Raw genomic sequence first — 22279 nt, 5'->3', positions numbered from 1 at the left:
TCTCCTTTTTTCTCCCTTTTTTTGGCTGAGCCCGCAGTACAGAGGATGCTCTGCCTGGGCGGCGGAGCCCTGCCCGCACGGAGAGCGGCCGCGCGGCCGCCCCGGCCAGAGCGCCTTCCAGCCCTCGCCTCCAGCAGCACGCCGGAATTTTAATTATTTCTCTCTTTCCGTGCTCCACCGTAAAACGATTATGACAGCCCCCGAAAAAGGCAGCACATTTTTTAGAAAAGCATAAGCATAAACTCCGCCTGGGTGAACATATTGCATCCCCATCTGACTGCCATCCGCGCTCTGCCAGGCGCCGCGCAGGCAGAGGTGGCACCGGGACAAACACACCTGAGCTGGGGGTTACCCGAAACACCCCCCCCCCCCCAGCCCGGCGGCACCCACCAAACCACAGCGGCACGTGCCAGCCCCGCGTTTCTGTACGGACATTACAAGTAATCACTCCTCTGCCTTCTCTCCTACCTACAAGCAGAGTATTTGCTATTCCAGGGGAATTTTTTTAAGCTTGTTTTCGCTGCTGGTGAGTCACGGAGACATTGTTCCAGGCTTTTTTTTTTTTTTTTCTTCTCACTTCTCCAGCACGGAGGAGTGGGGCGAGAGGAGGATCTAACGGAGCACGACTGCTCTAACTGCTCACCCAGGCCAGCGCTGCTGCCGTCCCCGACGTGCCCCCGCCCCGGGGACCCCCGCGGTCCCGCAGCATCACCCGGCGCAGAGGAGCATGTCCCTTTCCAGCGATGCACGCAGGGAAGCGAGGGCATGGCGCGGGACGGGCATGGCACAGGACGGGCACGGGAGGGAACGCAGCACCCGACGCGGCGGGAAGGAGGGTGCCGCTGGTGTGCCGGGGCGCACGGGTCCCCTCGGCTGCGGGAGCCCTGGGGCAGCTCGGCGGGTCCCAGGGTGGCCCCAGCTCCCTCGGGTGCTGCGAGCGGGACCACCCCGACCCCCAGAGCGAGCGGAAGGACTGCAAGGCACGAGAGCAGCATCCCTCCCTGCCCGCCATCGCCACGCGCGGCGCCTCGCAGGACCAGGACTTGCATTGCTCGCTGAGGCAAATAAAAAGTACAGACGAGTTACCTCATCCTAATTTGTAGCCATATGTTTTTCCCAGCAGAGAACAAACACTTCCAGCCGCTACAGCTTATACAACAGCGAGGAGCAGGGCTTGAGAAACGCACAGCCTCGGGCGGGCGCGTCGCCAGCCAAAGCGGCGCGAGCACGGCCGGTGCTTCGAGGCGGCCGGCGTTGGCCGCTGGCTGCCGGCACGCTCGTCCCGCGGTGCTGCAGGGGCTCGGCGCTCCCCGCCGGCAGTTTGCCGGTGCTCCGCTGGGCGCTCAGCGCCGGCGGCGGGAGGAAAAGCAGATCTGGAGCTCAGGAGCTTTTCAATTTAGGGTGGATGGGCTGAGATCAAATAGGTCCTTTAGCCCCGGGAAGGAGTTTATCGTGTTCACCGCTCGGCAAAAAGAAGTTAATTAGCAAAAACTCCGACCCTGGAAAAAGCCCCTAATGAGAGCTAAGAGCCGGCAGATTAAAGCAGTCGGTCCCTCGGGAGGCTGCCGGGGATGCCGGCGGCGCGCGGCCGCGGCTCTCTGCCCATTTGCCGGACAGGGAGGGCAGCGGTGGCACAGCACCGGCGGGAACACGGGCAGCACCGCCGGCTCATCCTCGCCTGAACGAGGCAGCCGACGAGCGCGTGCGCGGGGCCACGCTCCACGTGCTGCAAACGGACCCACCGCACCCCGCCACGCCACCGAGGCCGGAGGCACCGACCGCGGCCGGTCCGGGGAGGTAAAGCTGAAGATCTCATCACACATATCACGCAGTGAGCAGCTCACGCCGGCAGTCGTTATCGATACTCCCTCGCTAATTTATCCACCCCATTCCAGCATTTTTTTAAAAGGTGTGTAGGTTGGGAGCTTTTTCGCCGCTATAAATAACTCCTTTAAGTCAGGAACAACATTACGGCTGCTTGTCTCTCTCCGCCAGGCAGGGCAGGCTAGATAAACTAATTGGGATTAAGATTAGGCCATAAAATTCTTTTTTGATTCAACTAGAAAATCACTGTGGGCTAAAAGCAGTCGATGCACAGTGAATAAATTCTGTAAACTACACAACGGTACCCCACAGTTTAATACTGGCAATAACAAATATAATTTGAAATAAATGGGAAGCAGCTTTCCCATCCATGTCCACGCAGCAGACAGCGCTGGGGGAACGCATCGCCCTGCCCGAGCGCCGCGCTAAATACGATTACGGGAGATGGGCTGTGGATGGATGCCGCTAATGGGAAAAACACAGCAGGCTACTGGAGAACGCCTCCGATAAAGGCAATGAATCAGAGCCGCCGCTTGCCTGGCGCATGCTCTTGTTTAACATCACGCACTTATTTCCGCCCCGGGCAGCGCTGCCACCGGGGGAAATTGTGACCGCTCTGCCCCAGGACCCCCCAGCCCTCCCGATTCACCGCCCCGGCAGACCCTACCTGTGCTGTCTCCCAGTCCGCGGGGCGGGCGAGCATCCTTGCCGCCGCTGCTGTGGCCGGCGGCCGGCTCAGCGGTGCTGGTGCGGCCGGGGCTGCTGCGGGGCACGTCCCCGCCAGGCGCGGGAGCCGGGGGGGTGCTGGGGGGCGCGCGGGGTGGTGTGGCGGCGGTGGCAGCGGCGGCAGTGGTGGCGGTGGTGGTGGTGGTGGTCGTGGCGGCGGTGGTGGCGGCAGTGGTGGCGAAGGCGCTGGGCAGCGTGCTGCTCTCCAGGGAGTCCTCCTCGCCCGTGGGGCCCCAGACGATGACCTCGGGCAGCGCCGTGGGCCGCCCGTCCCGTGGGGCAAAGCCGCGGCCGCGCAAGTGCCGCCGTCCCCTGCGGGAGCGTGGCCGGCGCGGGGATTGGCCGGCGGGCAGCGGAGTGGCGGGGGGCGGCCGGCGGGAGCGGGGTCTCTGCAGGGGGGGTGCGGGGGTGCAGGTCCAGGGGGGGCCGGGGCGCCGCAGCTCCTCCCCGCTCCCCGTGCCCCACAGCGAGCCGCGGGACAGTCTGTGCCGAAGCGCCGGCCGCGGCGAGAGCCTCCCCCCGGCGCCGCTGGCTGGGGGCTGACAGCTGGCAAGGTCCATGGCTAGGTGGAACATGGCTATTAAAATCCAAGCATGGCTTCCGAGCGGGCAACCTGACCTGCGGACAGACAGCGACGGTGTTAGAAAGGCAGAGCGCATCCCAGCGGCTCCCCAAGCCCGGCCACCCGACCCCCCACCCGACAGTGCGGGAGAGCGCTGCCATCATCATTCCCCCCACGATCCCGACAGGGCCCCCCAAAACGGCATCGCAGGGTGCCCTGCACCCCCCCTCCACCCGCCTCCCACCGCAGGACCCATCACCACCAACGGGGCAGATGAAGGACCCCCATCCAAAAAACGTGACTTTGCTGCTTCTCAGCCGATGCGCGAATGCCACGAACGACTCAAGAATGGGTTTTACCGCGAAACGCCCCGAGGAAGCGGCCAGCGTCTGTGCTACCCAAACTCGGCCCTTTTAGGTGGATTATCTAAAGCAGATGGCGCGAGCGGAGCGGCAGCAGCAAGAGCCTTCGCCCCGGGGGCTCTGTGCCGGCGGGGTGCTGGGGAGCCCGGCCCCTGCTGCCTGGCCAAGCCAAGGGACCAGGAGCAAACCTGCGGAGGGCAGAGGGATTAATCCCTCCAAGAGCCGAAGCAGAGGAGTTCGTGGTCTCTTTGCACGCGTAACCCACCTCCTATTGAGGCGGTCGCCCACGCCGCAGCAGGAGCATCCCCCCCCGCCGGGCACGGCACCCGGCGCCGAACGAACCCCGCGGCACGGGGACTTGCCGGGCACCGCGCCGGGTGTCTCCTCAGCGCAGCCCCTAAGCAAGCGGGGAAGGACGAGCAGCCCCTCGCACCGCTCTCTCGGTCACAGGATAGCCGGAAATCGCGCCGCGCTGTCCGCAGGCTCAGTATTTAACATTTTGCTTTGGTGTAACGTGCCCCCACCAGGTCCGGGCACGTCAAAGCCCTCTCCCCTCCTCAGCAGCACCGCACCTTGCGAGGTTCTGCTCCACTCACATCTTCCCCTAAGATGCTCCTACCCCCCACCAAGCACGGCCTTTCGTGGTAAGAAAATGCCTACTATGCAAATTTTTATTGGTTTGCTTTATTTTTTTTTTTCCCCAGAAAAAAAAATAATCATTAGGCCAAAGCCCAAAATCTTTACTCCATTTTGTTCAGCTTTTACACAAGAAAGACTTTTGTTGGACTCAGCAGGAGTTAATGAGAGCTTTATATGGCTAAATAGACTAATCCTCCGCAGCGCTGCGCCCCGTAAAGTCCTTGGTAGCACAACAAAATGTGCATCTGGTTGACAGAAGCATTTGTACACTCCCTCCATGCGTGAGCAAATGAAGCTAAAGGAGCTGACCTGGATACTCTCAGCATAGTCTTTTTCTGCTCAGAGGATCTCTTCTTTTTTTTTTTTTTTTTTCCCTTAATTGGGTATTTTTTCAAAGCGTAACAGCATTTATTTTGGGGAGGAACACGGCGACGCAGGGAAAGCGTGCAGAAGGAGAAAGGGAAGAGCCAGAAACAGACAACATAAACCGAAATAGTTCAGGCTGGGGGAGGAAGGATTTCAAGGCTTCAAAAAACACGAAACCACCCAAAACATGTTGTTGGTGGGGTTTTTTTTTAGAGGCTGGCAGAGCGGTGGCAGTGCCGCGGGGGCAGCACGAAGAGCATCCCCCGCGTGCCGCGGGCACCACCCGCTCCCCTCCGGCGAGAAGTCGGGAGCTCGGGCTTCCAGCGAGAGCATCAAACCCAGATTCACCTTCGTGATGCTCCTACTCACTGCAGCGGCACGTCAGGCTCCGTTTCAGCCTCTGCCCGACTCCCTGACCCCATCCGAAATGTCTCCGTGCAAGGAAGGAGAGGTGCCGGGCTCCTCCCCGGAGCGACGCTCGCCCCGGGGGACACCTCGTGCACCCAAACCCCCTCCCCGCCCCCCGCCGTGCGTGGGGCGCTCGCACCACGGCCACCGCCGGAGGCGAGGGAAGATGCTCCCAGCCCAAACTTGGTGCTCGCTGAATCCCAGCTGCCGCGCGGAAGCTCCCGAAAGCCCAAACGCCGGCCCTCGCTACCTGGCACGGGCAGCCAGCAGGAAAAACAGACTTTTCACAGAACCCCCGACTGGTCGGGGTTGGAGGGGCCCTCTGGAGCTCCCCCAGTGCCACCCCCCGCCAGAGCAGGGGCACCTCCAGCAGTGGCACAGGACACGTCCAGGCGGGTTTGGAGTGGCTCCAGAGGGGGAGACTCCCCCCCTCTCTGGGCAGCTGTGCCAGTGCTCTGCCGCCCCCACAGGAGAGAAGTCCCTCCTCAGGGTGAGATGGAACTGCCCATGGTCACGTTTGTGCCCGTTCCCTCCTGTCCCGTCACTGGGCACCACTGGAAAAGCCTGTTCCCATCCCCCGGCACCCGCCCTTTAAGCACTGATAAGCGTTGATAAGATCCCCCTCAGCCTTCTCCTCTCCAGACTGAACAGCCCCAATTCCCTCAGCCTCTCCTCGTAAGAGAGATGCTGCAGTGCCCTCATCACCTTTTCCCCTCCTCCGGTTCCCCCCCCCGCGCTCACGCCGTTCTCAAGCCGCAGCCCCGAGCTCATGGGGGTCTGCCCCCGCCCGGGACCTGCCGCAGCATCGCTGCCCCGCTCCCCGCAGCGCCGGGCGGACGCGGGGGGAAAACGCGACACACAACCCCCATCTTTGGGCCACCGCACCAGCCGTGCGCAGGGCTGTCCCTCACTGCTGCCATCGCTCCCCAGGTCAGAGCCTCCGGTGACGGGGAGGGACGCGGTCGGGGACACCCACGGCTCGTCCCGGGCAGCCCGAGGCGGGCAGAGCCCCCGGCGGCACCCCCGTCCTGCCCCAAGGACGGCGTGGGTCACCCTCCCGCCTGCGTCCCTTCCAGCGATGCCAGCCCAGGGGCTGTCACCCAGGGAGCATCCTCCCGGCCACCCCGCGGGCTTGGCACGTCCTCACGGAGGCGGCTTTAGGGATGGGAGCGGCGAGTCCGGCTACCTCGGAGGAATTTTTGCGTGGCATGCAATCTTTTGAGGGCTTTGCAACGACAGATAAGAGCAAGTGTCCTTCAGAATAAATAGCAGCGTGTAGGAGTTGCCGTTGTCTTGGCAACGCAGCGCGATGCGCCGGGCGCGGCGGCGGCGGTGGGGATGCGGCAGCGCGTGGCGGGGCCGGCGGTACCCAGGGGCCCTGGCTCCACCGCAGGACCCCCCTTCCCTCCCCCCGCCACCCCCTGCTCCCCCCGAGCACCCCGCCAAAGCCGGCGCCGAGGGAGAGGCGTCCCAGGGGCAGCCCGGGGAGCGGGGGCACGTCCAGCCCGGAGGTCTCACCGCCTTGTGCTTGCCCCCGCACAGACCCGGGCTGGTCCCCGAAAGGCACGCGGTCGCCGGGGGGTCCCCCATGGCCAAAACAGGCGGGAGAGCATCTGCCCCTCGGGAGGCGCGAGCAGGACGTCACGGGGCGGTGGGACGGGAGGCGCAGGGCTGCGCTCGTGCCGCTCACTGACCCCTCCGCAAACCGGGATTTTGATCATTCGGGGCTCCCCCTCCACACACACAACTTTTTCTTCCATCGCAAAGAGAGATGGGGCGAGTGTGGGCAATCTTCACCATGTTCCTCTTCCCATCTTGGGGGGCGAATGGGAGCGTTATCCCAAAATAATTTCTCAAACTCAGGGGAAAATTCAACAAAACTCTGAAACTGGGTTAAAAAAGAAACGAGGAGCGGAGGTATCTGAGGAGATGAAATCCCTTCTTCGCCCTCCTCAACCGAAGCCTTTGCTCCCGCAAACCACAAATCCGCTCCCACGGCTTAATGGATGGAGAGGCGGCCGTGTTCTCGCACAGGGAGGGAACTCCCACAAATATTTACCTGCGCTTTGCGAGAAGTACAAAAGCAGATTTCAAGGAACCTACTCAGATAATTACAGGGATGGTGCGCGTTAAGCGCTCCGGGGCCGCGCTGCCGAGCCCGACCGAGCCAATCTCTGCTTGAAAGGCGATGGGAGTTTCGGGCGTTTGAAGGTGTTTCAGATGGAGCCATCGCAGCCGCCCCACCGTAGGCGACGCATTTCAGCGTCCTCCCCAGTACCAACAGCCCTTCTCGAACCCTGTCGGATGCAGCCGTTTGCTTTGAAGAGGAGGAAAGGTGCACCCAGGAGGTGGATTCATTTCAAGGAGGCCGGAGGACGCGAGCTCACCGTGCTCTCCGCTGGTCGGGGAGAAGCTGCCACGGCGCTTCCACATCCGGGGCCGGTACGCAGTGATGCAGCCCGGCTCCTCCGGCCCCACCGCCCCCACGGGAGCCACAACGCGGCTCTTCCCACTAACCCCACGCGCCTTCAGCTCCTTCCCACCAGGAAAGTCGGGACGACCGAATCCCTCCCGCCTCCACGAAGCCTCATGCACGGCCAGAACCCCCCCGAGCAGTTTCAGGAACACGCACAAGCAGGAGAAATGCTTTGGCAACGAGCGATCTTGATCGCTGCAGAGCTGGAGATGCAAGATTACCTCTGTCCTGGGATCACCTTATGAACACGTGGAGCAGCAGTTTGGGAAACGCAGCCCCGGACCCCCCTCCTCCCCCGTCCCGGCCATGAACCCGGACCCGCCCCCCGGGGGCATCAGCCCGGCCCGTCGCCCCAAGGACACCGCTTCGCAGCGCGGCTCCTGCAACGCCGCCGCGGCTCCGAGGCACATGCAGGGGCTGCACAGGCGCTGCTCGCATCCACGACACGGCGTTTCCAAATCCAGAAGGAGTGCTGAGGGTCGCTTCGCGCTTTCGAAGCGAGGGAGCTGCGCGCGCCGGCACCCAGCACAGTGGGGAAATCGGACAGAAATCCATAGGAAAAGCAGTGGACAGACAAAAGCTGAGAGCAGTGAGGACAGACGGAGCAAAACCCCTCTTCAGCCACCCTCCCCGCGTGTCATTTTGCATTTCTACCCAGAGAGGCAGAGGCGGCTGTGGGAGCACGGCGCCCAGCCGCACCATGGGAGCGAGAACCCCCCCAAGCCCAGTGCTGGCAGCATCCCAGTGCCGGTCCCTGGCTCGGTGCCACCTCACCCTTGCGCCAGGCTGCTTCTCACGCCCGCTCTGCCATGCCCCGCAGCTTCCAGAGAAGCTGCCGCCTCGCTACGGTGCCTGGGATTTAAATTCACGGCAGCTCTGAAGGCTGCGAAGCCCAGCGCCGCTGCGGGATGCTGCCGCGGGAACCGGCTGCTGACCCTGGCACGCACGCAGGAAGGGAAAGCGGAATGTCCAGCACAGCCAGCGCCAAGAGGAGGTGCACGGTGCGGGAGGGGAACGCCTCTGCCCCGGTCCCGGAGACCTGCGGGGGACGGCGGCACCGCCGGTGAGCCCCGATGCCACGGGCAGGATGCGGGTTAATCCGGCGGCCACAAACCCGGGCGACCGCTGCGCGCCCAGGGATCCCCCAGCCTGGTCATCCGTCCGAGCAATTAACTGGGATCACGGCCACCGCGCGGCTCTGACAAACTGCAGAACACAAACTGTTTGCGCGTAACCCATTTCCCCGCGGGCTCCGAGGGCTGCCCCGAGCGCGGCTCCCCGGGCAGCGCAGCGCCGGCCGCAGGCGCCCCTTTGCGTCCCTTTCATAAGGCGCTCGTTCGCTCTCCGCCACCGGCCCCTTTCTCCCCTGACTGCAGAGGCACTTCAGAGGCAGCGCTAAATGCAGAATAGGCTGATTTTTAATGCAGAATTACACAAATGGAGCCATTCTTCCATTTCATGCCTCCTGTTAGGTAATCTATTGGTATCGCACAGGGAATCGAGGTTATGTCCTTGTTGGGATGATTTACCAACTCTGAGCGTTTCGTATCTCCAAACACAAAGTGAGACAGAACAAAAGTATTCCCGCGAAGGCCCCGAGCGCGAGCGGGAGCCGTGGTCGGAGGGACGGGGCGATGTTCACTGGTCCCCCGCGAGACGCGGCAGGGAAGTGGGTGCCACGCTCTAGGAACAGCATCCGTGGCGGCGCGGCTGCGTGTCCTACAAAGGCGTTCGGAGCACGACACGTTACGGGCGTGTTTGCAGGAATTCGCTGGCTTCAGACGGAGAGAGAACGAGGCCGCTGCGTCTCGGCGGGTGACTTTCACGCTGGAGCAAGCGGAAGAGGGGAAAGTTGCAGCGACGGTGGCAGATACTTGGCCCGCGATCGCGTGTCCTCGCCGAGGTGGGGACTGCAGCCCCGGCGCCTGCCGCAGCTGCTCTCCTCTCCAGCCCCGCGTTCCTGCCCGACCATCCCTGCAGTGCAGCGACCGTCCTTTGCTGTGACACTACCAGCCATCGCCATGGAAATAAGAGCATCACCGTTTCACTCCCGCCGGAAGGGGACCCTCACCGGGAGGGGCTGGGAGGAAGGAATCTGCACGTTCCCGTGCCAGGGCGGCATGGACGGGTGCCGAAAGGCACGTGGCGAGCGACGCCGCGGGATCAGCAGGAGACCCCATGGACCGCTCCGGCGGGGCACCCAGCACAGCGCCCACCGCACCCCACCCCGCTGGCAGCGGAGCCGCGGGAACCACCGACCCACCACCCTCCGAAGCGCCGCTTTACCCCGGGACAAGTCGGGGGAACTGGGAACTTACTATTCACTGCGCCGTCTGCAGCCCCAACTTCTTCCAAGACAATTATAAATTTGAGGAAATATGGCTGCCAAGCTCTTTAAAGCCGGGACTGGGAATTAAGGCACAAAAGCTGACACACAGTAGCACCTGGGTAAATTAAATGTGCCACATCACTACCTATCTATATTACAGCGCTGAGCTTCAGGATTACCTACTAATAAAAGTGGTATTTAAAACAAGTCCTAAGTTCCTCTGCTCTCCCCCTTCTCCCCACAAGTAATTAAACCGACACCGCTCCCCGTGGCAGAGGGGACGGGATTTATCACGGAGGGGAATCAGCAAAAGGCTGAACCGGGCTGAACCCTCACCCCCGCGCCTCCGCGGCCAGGCAGACGGCCCCCGTTTCCCCGGGAAAACGGGGCAGAAAGAGGTCGGCCGGGGCCGGGGAGCCGCGGGCGCTCCCCGGGACAGAGCCGCGGCGATGGAGGCGCCCGGATCCGCCCCTGCCTGCGCTGGGGGAGCTGCGTCCCGCCGAGCCGAGCGGGGCAGGAGGGCGGCCGGGCCAGGGGGAGCTGCTCGCTTTCCTGCCTCTGTCTTGAGCTCACCCAGCTGCAAATAAACAATTTTAACATCTGAATAGCCGCGAGTGCGGAAGGCATAATTAATACCCAGCGGTATCGCCAATATGCTGATGCGGTAGGCGCAGCCCCTGCCAAGGCTGTCAGAGAGCAGCTCTGGCGCAGCGCATCCCCGCTCTCGCCCGCCGGCCCCGTCCTTCGCCGCGGGCACAGAAAGGGCAAAGCCCCGAGCGCAGCAGCCCGGGGGCGGTGCCGGAGCCCACCGGTGCGGGACCCCACGGCACGCGCCCCAGGGTCAGAGCAAGGCGGGAAAGAGGGGGGAAAAAAAGGAGAAAACGGAGAAAAGAGGTGCACGTGGCATTGCTGCAAAGGCAAACGGGTTTGCTCCACGGTGGCCAGGCGCCCGGCCGCCCCCAAAGCCAAGCCAAACTTCAACCTCGAGTTTCGAGTCCGTTTTCCATTTTTAAACATCTAAAAGGACACCGAGAGGACCAAGGGGTGCTCAGCGCCCGCAGCCGGTCTGAGGATGAGTGAGAGAACGCAGCTAACGCAGCGAGCGGGCGAACGCCGCCCAAGGTTGCCAGCCCAGTTCGACTTTCAAAGGGACCCACCATACACTGCGGAGCGCTTTCCCCGGTCCTGCGGCACTATTTCAGACAGGATTTGAAAAGCGCCGGGGGTGGGAAGCCCAGCAGCCGGCATGCGCCTTCACACGGAGGAACGTCTTCGGCAAATTTCTGTGCGAAAACCGGCGCCGGGTGATTCACCCGCTGCCGCCCCGGCAGAAGGAGCTCCACGCGTGGTCTGGCTCCCCCGGGAAGACCCAGCGGGCTGCGGTTTCATCTGCCAGCCGTCACCGCGCAGGGCCCGGGCGAGCTGCCTGCGCTGCCTGCCCGCGTGCTGCGGGCAGGGGACGGCGGTCACGCCGCCTCCCGCCCCGGCCGGGCGACAAACCGCCCCGAGCGTTTGCCGGGGGACACGGCTCAGCCGCACGCTCGGCCCCCGCGGCCCGGGTACCGCCTGAGCATCCCCTCCGACGGGCACGGCGCGGCCGCCGCTTCCCCCGCCGCCGCTCGGCAAAGCCGGCGGGCAAACACTGCGCGCATTTAGCGTGGCAGGGCCGGACAGTGGGGCGTTTCATCCAACCCTCGGAGAAGAACACTCGGCTTTTGTCCCGCCGGATAAAGGGGGTCTGTGAGCGCTGGCTTCCCAGCCCAAACCCGCACCTGGCGCCCACGCAGCCCGCTCGTGTGTGTCCCCCCCGAATTCTGCACCAGCGCCGGGACCCGGCAGCAGCAACAGCTCCAGTTCAGACACAACTCGCTGGCAAGTTTCCCTCGGATTTCCAAATCCACCGAAAATTTTGTCGAAGAGTCACAGCCTTCAGCTCCATTCTTGGTGATATTAAAAAAAATCCCATAAACCTAAGGAAATTAGGGGGTTTCCCCCCCTATCTCAGCTCCTCACGTATTCCACCACCTCGTGCGCACCACAAAATCACTTCCTCGCTAACACCACCCCGGGAGGTCCCCGGGCGCGCAGGACCACCTCTCCCATCACCACCAGGAGAGCGGAGAACACCGCCCCATTTTACCAAATCCCTGTAAAAACCCGTGCTGCCGAAGGGACTGTGACATATGTGAGAGAGCACTAAACCTGGGAGCTTAGAGATCATCCCTAACGCTCTACAGAATAAATAAGGACAGTGGTCCGGTTCAGCAGCTCCTCGAAGCGGCCACGGGCTCAGGAAGATGCGCTTCCCCTGTAGCCACAAATGAAGGAGTTCCCGTTCCTCTGCTTCGCCCAGGAATTTTCTTCCCTTCCCATGCGCCCACCCCCGGTATATCCAACCTGTGGACAAAGCGGGTTTCTGCAGGAGGACCAGTGCCCTCCATACACCCCCGGGCGTACGGCGGGACGCACAGCCCCAGCGCGGCGGGAGGGGACGGCGGGAGCAGCGCTCTCCCCACCGGGCGCCGAGCGGACAGTTGCCAGCGCTGCGGTAGCGTGCCCGACCCCGGGCTGGAGCAGGAGCCTTACGAGGGGTTTTTCCTCCGCTGAAGGCCATATCCGCAAAGGTGCGGTGATTTGAAGAGATAGAGACTACCTCAACACATCCCTCCGGCTCCGAAGGGACCTACAGGGAGGAAGACTATGGTACACGCTACTGCTTACACCACCTTTTAACACCGCTTCGACAGTAAATAACCCCAGCGCTTATCTTGTTTTCTAAATTAATGTGCTCGAGCGTGTCATTACAACGTACGCAGGAAACGCGTTGATCTAAAAAAATGAGATAAGTGAGCTCAGTACGTATAAAGCAGCGGCTTAATGAGCTTTAGAACAAAATAATTAAAAGAGGTTCATTGCATTGTTGTAACACAACACGGCTCCGCAGGAGCTGCACGCTGGAGTCCAGCGGTCTGCCCGCCGAGGTATCCGCATCAATGGGGAACACCACCGCCGTGGAAAACCCCCCAGGAGAAGGCATCTTCCAATGGGATGTTTAATGACGGTCTCCCGAACAGCTCCGCTTTCCCACTGAGCCGGTTGGAAACGGCCGGATGACTGGCACCGGGCCAAGCCATGCCCTTCCCATGGCGAGGGACGGAGGTCCACACGGGGCGGCACGGTCCCCCCCCGGGGAAATCCAACTGACCCGGGTCACAATTCCACGGGAGCATCCGAGATCCAAAGCCGGCTTTCCCGCGGGCGGTTCCCGGCAGCCCTGGGATGCGCAGCTGACCCTCAAACCTCAGCGGCCGCACATGGGAACGAACACAGGGAAAGCGTAAAGAATTTCAAAAGATCCAGTAACTCTTACAGAAATGGAGAAGATGAGAGAAATAAAGCCTCTAAAAGCAGCGAGATAGACAGATGGCTTTTATGGAGCAAGAAATGCAATAAAAAAAAAAAAAAAAGCAGCAGCAGCAGCAGAGCACTCTTTGAAGGTGTGAAACATCAATAGGAAAGCCTGGAGAAAGCAAAGGCACGAGAGCCGGGGCGCGAGGGAGGGGAGCACGGCGCAGTGCGCCGCATGGCCCGGCCGAGGCCGGGCAGCTCCCGTCCCCCCCAGCTCCCGTGCCAGGCACCGGCGCTCTGCCCGGCCCCGCAGCGGGGACACCCCGCCGCTGGAGGAGGCTCACGGCGTGACACACGGAGAACAGCCCAAAAAGATGGAGAAAAAGCCAAGCCAAAAAAAAAAAAAAAAAAAAAAATAGTAAGCGGAGGCAGGGAGAATGAAATCCGGGGCAAAGACTCTTGATCCTTTCATACAGAGGTTTAAATCCCCTTTTAGCACCGAACAATTTCTTTTCCACGGAGAAGAGCGGTTCTCCCTGCCACGGCCACTTCATCGCGCCTACGGCACGCGGGCGGCACGCGGGCTCTCCCGCTCCGGATCAAGGTGAACATGAGTCACCAGAGGCGCTCGGAGCGCCGAGAAAACACTGCGCTGTTTGTGGGCACACACCCTCCCGAGCCTAATTGCCAGTGAGTCAGACAGCACTGTGCTTTGCAGCTCTTTAAAAATAAGAAAAATTTTAAAAAATTAAAAAAAAAAAAAAAAATCCCCTTTGTGGGAGTGATTAAACTTTTCAGAGCGTTATCTCCGAAGGGGAGACGGAGGTCTCTGCCGGGCAGATCAGCGGTGACAGGAGACCTCCCGCATCCCTCCCCGCTTTTCGCAAACCTCCGCCATTTATTGCACATCTCGCGATATCTCAGCTTCCTGCAAACGCCCCCCGCGCCGGGTCCACGTGCCAGCAGCCTCGCGCCGCGCAGGTCCGGACCTCCGGGGGCACGAAAGGGAAGGATATGGAGTGATATCCCTTCTCACCCGATGCCTGAGCAGAACATCCCCGAGACACTGCCCATAAGAAACGTTTCCATCCTCATCTATCAAAATTAGCAAAATTGATTTTGCCAGGGAATATGTCACCGTGATGGGAACCCAGAATAAGTCCTGGATATTTCACTTTGCAGCACGCTAAAGGAGTAGAGAGCCTCTTCCAAAGCCAAGAAACAAGAAGATGAGTAACTCATCCTCATCCTTCCCAAGGAAAACTTGATAAGAAAACCCATGAAAGGCAGTTACTTGTAGAAGATGAGTTTATTCTGCCTGGGAGCTCTTTTTAAAATAACGCTTGCCAGCACCCGAAATGGCAACGCTCTCTCCGCGTAACGCCCAGCTGCGGCGGGCTCAGCCCGGCTTTGGCTAACGCAGAGCCCGACCGCGCTCCCGCGGGGACGGCGGCCACGTGGCCGCCGGCATTAATCACCCACGTTTCGGTGGGTACTTAAGTGGATGTCCTAATCCATGTCAATTAACTGATGCTTCATTACTCGGGTCCTGCAGACGGAGGCGGAGATGCTATCGCAGGCGCGGGGAGCGGGGCTGGGGTCACGCGCGGCACGCCGGCAATTAGAGCAACGCGTCCCCGAGGGAGCCGCACGTGCGGCGGGGACGGCTCGCGGGCAGGCAGACCCCGGGGGGGGGAACGCCGGGCCCCCCCCGACCTTTCCACGTCTTTAACCTGCATGACACACAGTCAAGTGGCAACATCAATTAACGCCGCTCGCTCTGAACGGCGCCTCAAATGCTGCGTGTGCTGAGCAGGGAGCCCTCAGCCCTCCCACAGCACCGCCAAAGCCGTCGCGGTTCCCGAGCGTCACGCAGCCACCGCTCCTATTTATAGGGCCACAAAGCACGGCTGGAGCGGGTACGGCACGGAGATTCTCCTCGGCATCCCGGGATGCCGCGGGAAGGGAGGCACGGCCAAAGCCCCTTAGGGATGGGAGCAGCCGACCCATAGCCAAACTCCACCAAACCACATCCCTGCACGGAACAGTGCGGCCCCTCGGACCGTGTGTGCTGCGCTGCCGGCGCCCCGAGGCACACGGTCACCCCCTCGCCGCGGGTCCCCGCGCCTGCACATCGCCGTCCCCTCGCTTCTCTCGCGTTAGGGCACGCGCGCGCCGACAAACTCCAGTTTTTCCACCAGAGGGGTCCAGGCTCGCAGCTCTCTTGCAGGAAGGACGTCACCGCTCCCAGAAAACGCGCTGTTCTTGACGCAGCGTTTACTCGGCCGTTATCCGGGAGCCAGCGCAGTTCGCAGCGCTCGTGCCCCAGCCAGGCACGGGAAAGCTCTGCCGCTCCGCAGCCGCTGAGCCTCGTCCCGCCGACAGCTCGGCGCGGGGTTGACAGCGGGGCCGCAGCCGCGGCTTGCCGCCGGCCACCACCTTCATTAGGAACCGGCAATTTGCTCTCGTTACCGCTGCAGCCGGGGCTTCCCGCGAGGTGCGGCGCCCGGCAACGGCTTTTGCTCCCCTGCGCAGGACCGGGCAAAGCCGGATGCTGCTGGACTGCACCGGCGGCATCGCTCACCGGGACGCACCGGCAGAATGGACACAGCGCCACCGGGGACACAACAGTGCTTCCAGAAGGGCAGAGCTGCTGGGAAGGAGCTTCAGAGCAAATCATCGCGCGTTGAAGTGTATCTCCTGCCTACACATCATTTCCAAGCCACAATGAGACATTTTGCAGATCAGAGTTGAAAATGAACACTTTATGAATGATGAGTTTTCTTTTTTTATATATATATATATATATTATTTTTTATTGGAGTCCACTTAATTTCTCCAGCAGAGCCAGCAAAGGGGGAGGGCTGGGGAAGCCTCCACCACTGAACCTTGGTGGGAGGTTGGCCCAGAGGCGGTCAGTGGTCTTGCACGGAAAAGCGGAGGCCGGATCCAAGGCTTGGCTGGGGACGTGCCGCTCTGCCGGGATGGACCCCAGCGGGTGCTGTGCCTCCTGCCCCGGCGCTCGCCGACCCCGTCCCTGCTTCTTTCCACGCCAAGGGCTCATCCGCCTCCAGCCAAGCCGCCTGTCTTTTCCTTTTACCGCTGTGCCTCCGTACCAGGGAGGCTGAACCGCGTGGCACTGACCGGAGGACGCATCCCCCTGCGCTCGGGGTTCCCGCTGCACGTCTCCATCCTGCTCCAGGAGCGCTGCACCACGCGGCCCCGGCCCTGGACCAGAGCTTTGCTGCGGCATCGCCCGGCCGTGCCGCTGCCTCCGGCTGGGACAACCTGCCCCGGAGCGCCGCAGGGAGCCGGCGCCTCGCCAGAAGCGCCCGTGGGTCCCCGCTGCGCCGCTGCACGCGGAGGCACCCGACGCCGCCCCGAAAGGAGTCTTCAGCACCGCTTCCACTCGCAGAGCCGCCGAGGCCAGAGGAAGGAACTGATAAACCCAGAGAAGCAGTGGCAATTCAGTGGCAGACAAAAACCTCATTTCACGAGGAATCCTCATAAAACCAAATTAACGTTGAAGGATGAAGGCAGGTAAACCTCCCCCGGTTAAGTTCAGGCCACGGAGACTCAGTTTAAATCTCCCAGCAGTTCTGATTTAATCAACGCATTTCAAAGTGAAATTAGATGAAGTACATCTCCATCACAGGAAATTATGTGAGCTATCAAAGTCTGTAGGTGCAGGTCCTGGTAAGAAGAGCCACAGGAAATATTCACATCAACTCAAATTCCATTTTTAAGGCGGCGGTTCAGGTCCAGAGTTTTACATTATTCCAGTGAGGGGGAAAAAAAGAAAAAAAAAAAAAAAAATCACCCTGATGAAAACCGTGTACCCACGGCGCAGGAGGGCCCAAGCGGCAGCCGGGGGAGCGTCCCCCCGAAAACCCGCGGCGGTCGCTGGGCTCGGCCGGGGAACCCCCTCCCCGCCAGGGAGGGAAGGAAGGAAAAAGTCTTTGTTTTAAACGCGGGGGCGAAGGCGCCAAGGAGGCCCCTCCATCCCCCACCGATCCCGCCCAGCACACTCGGCTCCCGGGAGCCGCCCTGCGGGAAGAGTTTTGGTCTCAAACCCAAACTCTGTCGGGTTTGAATCACCGTAACCCACTTCGTCATCACCAGCCCCTAACGAGGATAACGGGTACTGCGACCCGGAGCGGAGCAGCTCCCGCTCCTCCGGCTCAGCATATTGATTCCCATAATCTTTCCTCCCAGTCCTTCTCCTATTAGCTATATTTAAAGGCTTAAGCGTGCATACATTTCCATAATGAACCTCAGACCCGTCGGAAGCCATATGGATTATCCACGCCCGACGGAGCCGTTGTCCGGGCGCTCACCGCCGCCCCGCGCACGTATGGATGGGCACAACGGGGAATCGGCGGTGCCGGGAGACGTTGTGCGTCATCCTTGGGGGAGGACAGGCAGGAACCGGGTTATTGGACCACCCGCAGAGCTGGTCTCCACCACGCTGCGGTTCCCCTTCGCAGCCCGGGCTTCGAAGGAAAACGAGCAGCTCCTCCTCCCCACCCTCACGCCCGGAGGGGCTCCCACGTGCCGCGTCCCGCTGCCGAGGGCGGGCAGGGCGGCCGGCCACACCGGGCAGCCCCCGGAGCATCCCGGGCCAGCGGCAGCTCCCATCCATCCCCCCCGCCGGAGATGCCACGCAGGCAAGGCGGCGGCCACGGCGTTATTACACCAATTATCCATGCTCTGGGGAAGAGGCTGCTAAAGACCAGCGCCGCTCCCTTTGCCTCATCTGTGAGATCGCCGCCAGTTAGGAGGTACGAACCGCTGCATAAAAGTGCAGTTTATTCAAGCATTATTGTGGCTGTTAAGTATCATAGCCGGTGACACTAGATGAATTTCTGTGGCAATCAATTCACCCAGGAGCAGCCGGCTCAGCCCCTGCGCGGCTGCGGGATGAGTAAGGGCTCCTCAGCGGAGGCCATTAACTCCCACTGCTCACCGCTCTCATTACTTCCCAGACTGCAAGGCTTGCAGCTTTGACGAGCGGCTGCATCTACATTTGACAGCGTGAACTTGATGAGTGAAATTCATGGAAAATGTTTGCTTTGGCAGTAACTACAAGGCCCATAAAGTTTCCCCGGAGCCAATGCGCGGGGACGTGTGGTTTTAATGAGTTGCTTTATACAATCGGGAAGAAATTGCAAACAGTATTTTTACTCACACCGCAAATCACTCCGGAGCTAAACGCTGCAAAAAAAAAAAAAAAGTCATGCCATATTGTTTAAAATACTGTATTTGTAGCGATGGAAGGCAAGTCCTGGGCCAGAGCGAGAAGCCGGGCGGGCGGCACGCTGCAGAACGCTGCCGTGCCCTTACAGGCAGGCGCAGGCACTGACGCAGACGTGTGCACACACATACGTCGGTGCACACTCAGGACGTGGCAGAGTCGCTGCCGTCCCCCCCAGATAACAGCCCTTTGCCCTGCAGCACCCACGCCTGCGCCCGCCGAAGGGCCGAGGGGACCCGGAGCATCCCCGGGACCCCGCGGGGGCTCTAAGGGACGGCGCTGCTCCCCGCGGCGCCCGCAACCGTGGGAGCGGCAGGCTCCCCTCCGCGACAGCGAGGGCAGAAGGATGCCAAGCGATGCGGGTTGGCAGGTCCTGCCCTGCGCAGCCGAGAGCACGGCTCGCCCGCAAGGTCAGGCAGCTCCCGCCGCCCGCGGCCAGAGAATCCGACTCGAAAGGAGCAATAAGGTACCATCTCCCCGCGGCAGCCGGCAGCTCCAGGCAGAGACTGCGCCGGGCGAAACGGGTGCCGGAAAGGTCTACTGCTTCTCTCGGAGCTATTTTTTTCTAGCAGTCTTCAAGAAAATGAGGGGAAATGACATGGGAAATGTCAGAAATAAAGCCAGAAGCAATTAGAGTCGGAGAGAAGCGAGAGCAGCAGGCAAGGTTAGCAGTAAAGTTATCTCTTATTAAAAATAAAACACGGAGGGACTGGAAGCTGATGAGGTGGTACAGAGGACAGCCCGGTGCTGAGGATCCGGGATACACAGCGAAGAAATTCGCAAGGCGAACCGAGGAGAGAAGCGACCGGAAGGCTCCTGTTTTCATTGCTAAACTCTTCACAAAAATAAAAAAGCAGAGGGCGTCCTCTGTTTCCGAGATTACAGTCTTCTGCCGGCTCCAGCCCGGGGACACAGCTCTCCCGCTCCGCCGGGCTCGTCAGCGGCCACAGAATAAATCCAAACGTGAGGCACCCCAAAAAAAAACACCTCGGGTGCGTTCCCTGGGAGTAATTCCTAAGGTCACTACATCACCACAGACTCCCCGGAGACTCTGTCCTTCCCACCAGGCAGCGGCGCATCCTTGGCGGACGGACGGATGGACGGACGTCTCCGGCGGCAGCGTGAAGGTGTTCGTGTGCTGGGCCGGGGGCAGGGGCCGAGGCTGGAGGGCATCGGGCGCCCGTATGCCACGTGCCTCTGGAATACGCCGCACGGTACCGGCGAGTGTAAAACAAACACCAAGGGCCTCCCCGGCCCCTCGGCACAGGCAAAACCTCAGTTCAAGTTTCACCCTCCAGGACTCCATCCAAAGCTCGGGCAGAGGGGTAAAGCCCCCCAGCGGCTCCGGAGGGTGATGGGCAAAGGCCTCTCGCGTCGCCCGTGGCGTTGGGGGTCCCTGCCCGCTCTCCTCCCGCGGCGTTGGGGGTCCCTGCCCGCTCTCCTCCCGCGGCGTTGGGGGTCCCTGCCCGCTCTCCTCCCGCGCTCCCCACAAGCAGCGGCCGTGTCGCGGCGGGGCACGGGGGGCTCTGCCGGTGGGGTCGCATCCGGCCGCTCACCCCGCCGCGCTGCGGGGCGCCCAGTCCCGCTCCCCGGGGAGCGGGCGCAGGGCCCGGTGACAACCGGGGGGAGCGGGGCCACCCGCTCGGGACCCCGCGTTTCGGGACCCCCCCCTCTCTGCAGCGGGCAGAGCCTCGGCGCGGCCGGGGGGCACCCAGCGCCCCTGGCCCGATGCCCCGCTGGCGGGGGGGCGGGATGCTGGGGGGCAGGCGGCAGGGCTTGACCCCCACGCCAACCGCCCCCCGGCTCAAAACCAGCACTTGTGAAATACAAAATGGGGTTGGGGGGGTGGGGAGGGGGACAGACGGGGCATGTCACAGCAGCGCAGTTTTCCTTAGGTTGTCCCCCGTCTAACCGGCTGCTGCCGCTGTGACTGTGTCCCCCCGGGACGGGCTGCGGCCGCGGAGCCCCCGGGGCGGAGGGCGGGCGGGGCGGGAGGGGGGTGGGGGGGGGGGGCACCCCCGCCCTCCCGCCGCGGGACCGTGGGAATAACAAGATTTGGGCTCAGATGACTTCGCGGCGGTAATGAAAACGCGTTACGTAACACTTTGCCTCCGTCTCCTCCGCTTTGCAATTCCCGATTAATCTCCCCCCCCCCCCAAAACGCATCCACCCTCCCCCATCCCCATCCCCCGAGAGGCGCCCGCCGGCTGTCCCCCCCCCGCCCCGGCGGGGACCGGCGGGCAGAGGGACGCGGGCGCCGGTGTGCCCCGGGCGGAGCGGCCGCCGCCGCGCCGGGAACGGGGGACCGAGAGCCGCCGCCGCCTCCTCCCGCCCCATCCCGCGCCCCGCTGCCCCGAAGTTCATTATTTTAACTCCGCCAACCGGAGCCCAACCGGAGCCCCCCCCCCCCCAAGCGCAGCGGCGGCGAGGCGGGCAGCGGGCGCTGCTTCGTTCCGCGGGGGTTCCGCGCCGCTCCGCGCCCCGGCCCCTACCTGCTTCCCGGGAGCCGTCGCATCCACATCGTCACGTCTCCCGGTCCGCCCGGCCCGGCCCGGCCCGGCGGGGATCACCGCCTCAGCTCTCCATGCGGCCGCGCCGCCCCGCGCCCGCGGCAGCGCTCAGCGGCGGGGCAGGCGGCGCCCCGCGGGGCGGGCATGCCCGGGGGCCGGCGGCGGTCTGCGCTCCGGCTGCCCGGGCCGCCCCCCCGCCGCCGCCGCCGCCTCCTCCTCCTCCTCCTACCACCTCCTCCTCCTCTTCCTCCTCCTCAGCGCCGGCGGGGCTGCTGCGCGCCCGCGGAGGTTGCGCGCCCCATGCGCGGCGGAGCCCCTGCGGGCGCGGTGCGCGGTGCGGACGGGCTCGGCTGGGCTGGGCGCGCCCGCGCCTGTGCGCGCACCCGCGGGGCGGGGGCGGGGGGTTGGGGGAAGGGGGGGATGGGGATGGAGGAGGGGGGGTTGGGGGGTGGCCGCGGCTCCGCGAAGTTGCGCGGGGAGGAGGCGGGGGCGGAGCGCGGCCCCTCCGCGGAGGGGCGGGGACGGAGCGGGGCTGTGCGCGGATCCTCCGGGCGCCGAAGAACCCACCACCACCACCCCCGGGCAGCGGGAACGGGGACCCGGGCTTGGAGGGGGATGACCCCCTCGTCCGCGGCTCCGGGGGTCGGTAGCTCTTCGCGATGCGCACGCACCTGCGCAAACCCGCGCAGTTGTGCGCGCCTTCAGCAGCCCGGCGGGGCGGGAGCGGGGGGGTCACCGCGCTCCTTCTCCGCCCCCCCCCCCCCCCCCCCGCGGAGCCGCTGCCCCCCGCGCCGAAAGCGGTTCCCGACGGAGCCCCGCGGGGGGGGAGGGGGGTCGCGGCTTTAATCCGCGCTTGGGAACCCGCGGGGACCCCCCCCGCACCCCTCCGCCGGGGCAGCGCCGGGAGCCCCGGTGGGGCGGGCAGAGCGGGGCCCGCCGGCATCCCGCTCCCCACCGGGGAGGGGGGGGGGGAACAAACCCCAAAATTAAAAAAGAGTTTCCACTCCTGATCCCGCACATCCGTTCCGCAGGAAGGATGCGGAGCGGTGCGAGCGGTGGGCTCCCGCCGGCCAGCGGCATCTCCCGCGCAGCCCCCCCGGCTCACACTCCCCAACCAGGGGGGGATTTTGCAGCCGCCGCTGCCGCCACCGAATTTCCTTCAGCTGGAAGTTCGTGCCTTTTTTCCCTCTGTGCTCGTTTAAAGACAATAGAGCACAAAGAGGATAAGTGAACGTGTTGGGAAAGGCTTTGGTTATTTTAAGAGGTGTTTCATCAGAGCCCGATACGTTTTCTCTCTTTCCAGGGGTGCTGCCAGTAAGAAGCTAAATTATTCCTATAGCTAGTGTATTGAAAGGAAAGCGTCTCTCTTGAAAAGACGAGCTGCTTTGGATGGCTTCTGTTCAGTTGCTGCAATAAAAGAAGTTTTTGTATGAATTTGGGGACAGACTCTTGGAAGCTGCTCCCGGCTACGAGTG

The 22279-nt window shown here is 62.8% G+C and overlaps 1 protein-coding gene across 1 annotated transcript in view; it reads right to left on the bottom strand.

The window, feature by feature from the left end:
* Window positions 1-20815, bottom strand: part of AJAP1 (adherens junctions associated protein 1) — a gene marked incomplete at its 5' end in the record, with an annotated part of 39508 nt that extends 18693 nt beyond the window's left edge. Inside the window, 2 exons of the mRNA XM_082493644.1 lie at window positions 2492-3168; window positions 20787-20815. Of these exons, the coding sequence (XP_082349770.1) occupies window positions 2492-3168; window positions 20787-20815 (706 nt within the window). The remainder of the gene's footprint in view (window positions 1-2491; window positions 3169-20786) is intronic.
* Between the last annotated feature and the right edge of the window lie 1464 nt (window positions 20816-22279).

The sequence above is a fragment of the Vanellus vanellus genome (genome assembly GCF_965231255.1).
Source record: "Vanellus vanellus genome assembly, chromosome: 20".
Lineage (NCBI taxonomy): Eukaryota > Metazoa > Chordata > Aves > Charadriiformes > Charadriidae > Vanellus > Vanellus vanellus.
This window is presented reverse-complemented; position numbering and strand designations above follow the sequence as displayed.